General features: G+C 33.9%; 1 protein-coding gene across 1 annotated transcript; it reads left to right on the top strand.

Moving 5' to 3' along the window:
• Window positions 1-283: 283 nt before the first annotated feature.
• Window positions 284-1,594, top strand: LOC130502631 (methionine aminopeptidase 1B, chloroplastic-like). The gene is made up of 4 exons (XM_056997378.1): window positions 284-932; window positions 996-1,037; window positions 1,152-1,223; window positions 1,334-1,594. Exons 1-4 carry the CDS (start codon window positions 801-803, stop codon window positions 1,427-1,429), a joined length of 342 nt encoding a protein of 113 aa, XP_056853358.1. The 5' UTR covers window positions 284-800; the 3' UTR covers window positions 1,430-1,594.
• The last annotated feature ends 2,403 nt before the right edge of the window (window positions 1,595-3,997 follow it).

Here is a 3,997-nt window from a genome sequence, read left to right on the forward strand (position 1 = left end):
AAAAAAAAAAAGAGTTTTATGTTTTATAGTATACTAGAGTTTAATCCGCACATTCGTGCGGGTAATCTTTTCTTTTTATAAGTTTTGATATTAACATAATTATTTTGAATATGGGATTGATATCTTAGTGTTATGTATTGTATAAAACTAAATCTTATTGTTTAGGTTTCTTATTAATATACAGTGATTTATGGGAAATTGCCACAAATACCATTTCCCTTATACCACTTTTCAATTATACACTAACCAACTATACCACCAAAATTTTAATGGTCAAAATACAATTGTACCCTTGAATAGTTATACAATTGTAGCGACATGATTCTCTTCTCCTTCTCCATTGTGAGGGACCGTCTTGTCGAGGAGATGAAGTTGCCACTGCTCCATGGTGTGGATCAGACGCACGGCGGCTTCGGCTGAGGAGGACGATGTGTTGCTCGATTGGAGATCATCGGTGGCTGCTGCTGGTGGTGGTTGTGCAGAGGCAGCAACCGTTGGTTTGGATTCCATGGAAGCACTCTCTCTCTCTCTCTCTCTCTCTCTCTCTCTCTCTCTCTCTCTCTCTCTCTCTCTCTCTCTCTCTCTCTCTCTCTCTCTCTCTCTCTCTCTCTCTCTTTTTCTCGACTTCTTTCTCTCTCTCTCACTGTTCTCTGCCTTGGGAACTGCAACGGAAGAGGCAGAGATTTGGTAGATTCGGATAGGGGATTTTTTTTGGGGGGTCAGAGTAAATCCGGTTTACAATTTGTTTTCAGAACCGGTTGAAGTTATCGAATTGAGACCACCGGAGAAGCAGAAGAAGGATGTTGTCAGTGACTCCGCCGCTGATCGATCCGGGACGACGAAGTCAGCGGCATGGTGGATTCCCTAAAAGTGTTTGTACTTCAATTAACGAGTGTATGTGTCATGGGATACCAGATTCTCGCCAGCTACAGGTTTGGATTGTGATTTTTAATGGATTTTATATGTTTACCACTCACTGTTGTATCTTATTGTAGAGTGGAGATATAATAAACATCGATGTCACGGTTTACTTGGATGTAAGTCTTTTTGGCTTCTTTCACTTCTCTGTAGACAGTTTTACTTACACGCTGTTTTAAGTCACTAAAGCTTGAGACATATATTAAAATTTGTGGATTTTGAAACTGCAACAGGGTTACCATGGAGATACATCAAGAACTTTCTTCTGTGGAGAAGTAAGTGAAGGTTTTAAACAGCTTGTAAAGGTTAGTTTTCTTTTTTTTTTCTTTTGTTCTCATTGTGTTGTCTCTGCATTGTTAATAATAAATGGATTCTGTTTAGTGTGCTAATTTTTGTTGGTTTATTGTTCTGGAAGGTTACGGAGGAATGCTTGGAGAAAGGAATAGCCGTTTGTAAAGATGGAGCAAGCTTCAAGAAAACCAGCTTGTGCATGTGCTTGGTGTTGAACTGATAGATACCGTGCTTTTGCTTTTCCACCAAAAGTAAACAAAAATTTAATGTCTAAGTATGGAGTTTGAATATTTTGCAAGGCTATAGCTGTGAAAAATCAGCTTATAAGCCATTATAAATCAGTTTATAAACCTTTATAAATTACTTCATAAACACTTATCATTCAGTTGACAAAAAAATTCATAAAAACAATTTATAAACTCTTATAAATCAGTTTAAAACTTTCATAAATTATTTTTGAGTTGCTTATACTCATTCTTTCTAGCATCCCTCACAAGAATTCTCAAGTTACACACATTTATATGTTCTTATAGATATGTGCGATCAACTCTTGTTTAAAAACTTTTTTTATAAAGACTTATAAATCGTCAACTCTTGTTTTAAAACTGTTTATAAAGACTTATAAGTCGTCAACTCTTGTTTTAAAACTTTTTATAAAGACTTATAAACCGTCGAGTTGTACCTTAAAAATGATTTTATAAAGGTTTATAAATCATTTATAGGAGAATATATATACTATTGATATATAAGGGTTTATTAATGATTTTTAAATCTTTAAAAATGATTTATAAACATTTATAAATTATTTATAATCCTTGTAAAGCCTTATAGACTGAATTTATAAACTCTTAAAAATGAAGTATACATTAATAATTTATTTAGAAAGCCTTATAGCTTAATTTTATAAACTCTTATAAAGTCTTATTAATTGTTTTATAAACCATTATAAGGAAGCGGATCACGTCTTCCCTTGAGAGACAGCAAAAATTGTCTCGGCTTGAAGCCTTGGAAGTAGCAGGCCTGCTGGAGTCATTGGATGATAGACCGCTGCTACTGCTAGAGTTTTTGCTGTTCTTCAGCTATTTTCCATTGTAAAGAATGGAGAATCTCTTGCTCATACCCCTCCAAACAACTCTTTCAGAATTATAGTTATATAAATATTTATATGTGTTTTATAAACTTGGTTGATACGAGGTTTTATAAGCTCCTATACAATTTATAGATGGTTCATAAATGGTTTTATAAACTCTTATAAATGATTTATATACAAAACATTTTCATATATCTATATGATTGGTTTTATAAACTTTTATAAACATACATCAATAGTTTTATTCTGAGAACCAGACTGAAGGTTAGTGAACTGAGAGACCAGTAGCTTCGAGATTCCACTCATAACTACTTCCACCTCATCTGGTTCTCTTGACCATCTCAACCCACAGTATTCGCCTGTTGCAACTTGCGTCTTGGCGTAGCAAGAACTTTCTACTAATCCAACTGTGACGATGGCCTAGGTATCTGAAAGACAAAATGATAGCAACTCACAACATCAACAGAGACCCCAAGTATCTCTCAATGCTCAATCATCTCAATGCTCAATTATACCTTTTTATAAGGCCTTATAAAAAACTATAAGAGAATGATGTTCTTTAATAAGAAACAAAATTGGTAGAGAGTTGGTTAATTTGGTGAATACGAGTCGAAGAACATTAGAAGTGCATTGAGGAAACACAATCGAAGCTATGTGGATAATCAAAATAAATCTTTGATAATGCTTACCTGAGATGATGCTGCTGCTGCTCTGAGCTGTCCTGAAACAACGGGAGATGGGATCACAATCTGCACTCCATCGATAACTTGTGGGGGTGTTGGCCGGAGTCGGAGCGAGGAGTCCCATGGGAGAAGTAGCGAGATGGATGAAGGGACGAGATTCAACTGATATCTTTTTAATAAGATGTGCTTCTTCTTCTTCAACCTTCTACAACAGATTCTTGACCTGACCCCTCAAGAGAGCCTCGCCAGATCCAGGAGTGCTCTTGATTTTGATCTTCCAAACAACAACTCCTGAAGATGGAATCTGCATCGCCAGTCCAACTATCGACGAGTCATTGGTTATGTCGATCGTCGCCATAGTCGCTCAGTTTGCTTCATGAGAGAGGATGCAATCGATCTAATTGCCCTGGCTCGATCTCATCGCTGTCGCCGTCGTCACTGGATCTCATCGCTATCACCATCGTCAATCTCATCGCATGCCGAGAGAGAAAGTGTGTGATTAAGTTAGAATTTTGATAGGGCTATTTTTGTCTTTTGTCTATTAATGATTTAGGTATTTTTGAAAATGTCTTCATTCTAAGTATATATATGAAAATGGTACTTAATAAAGTGTATATATGAAATTTCCCCTTGATTTATTTTATGTAGTTTTCTTCTTATTAATTTTTATTATATTTTCGAATTTGGTACTACTAATATGTACTTTGAAATAATCAAATTAAGAATCTTCTTCAACATATGTCTTTTGAAAAATATATAGCTATAAAAATAAAATTTTAGCATATGTTAAAAACTTTATTTTTGTATAAAAATATTACATAGTTAACAAATTTTAACCCGTTTAATAGTAAATGATAATTTATTTAAATGAAAGCATTTAAAAAAATTAAATAGTTTAATTTGCCAATTTAATATATTATTTATGTTTTTAATTTATATAATACTTCTATTTTATTATAATACAAACTATAATTATAAATTTATTTAAAATAGCATAGAACTTTTTGTTTTATAA

Source organism: Raphanus sativus, unplaced genomic scaffold (assembly GCF_000801105.2).
Source record: "Raphanus sativus cultivar WK10039 unplaced genomic scaffold, ASM80110v3 Scaffold0615, whole genome shotgun sequence".
Lineage (NCBI taxonomy): Eukaryota > Viridiplantae > Streptophyta > Magnoliopsida > Brassicales > Brassicaceae > Raphanus > Raphanus sativus.

Coding starts and splice junctions, on each gene's coding strand:
- LOC130502631 (XM_056997378.1), top strand. CDS start 801: ATGTTGTCAGTGACTCCGCCGCTGATCGATCCGGGACGACGAAGTCAG. Junction 1,038..1,151: donor ATGTCACGGTTTACTTGGAT/GTAAGTCTTTTT, acceptor AAACTGCAACAG/GGTTACCATGGAGATACATC. Junction 1,224..1,333: donor GTTTTAAACAGCTTGTAAAG/GTTAGTTTTCTT, acceptor TTGTTCTGGAAG/GTTACGGAGGAATGCTTGGA.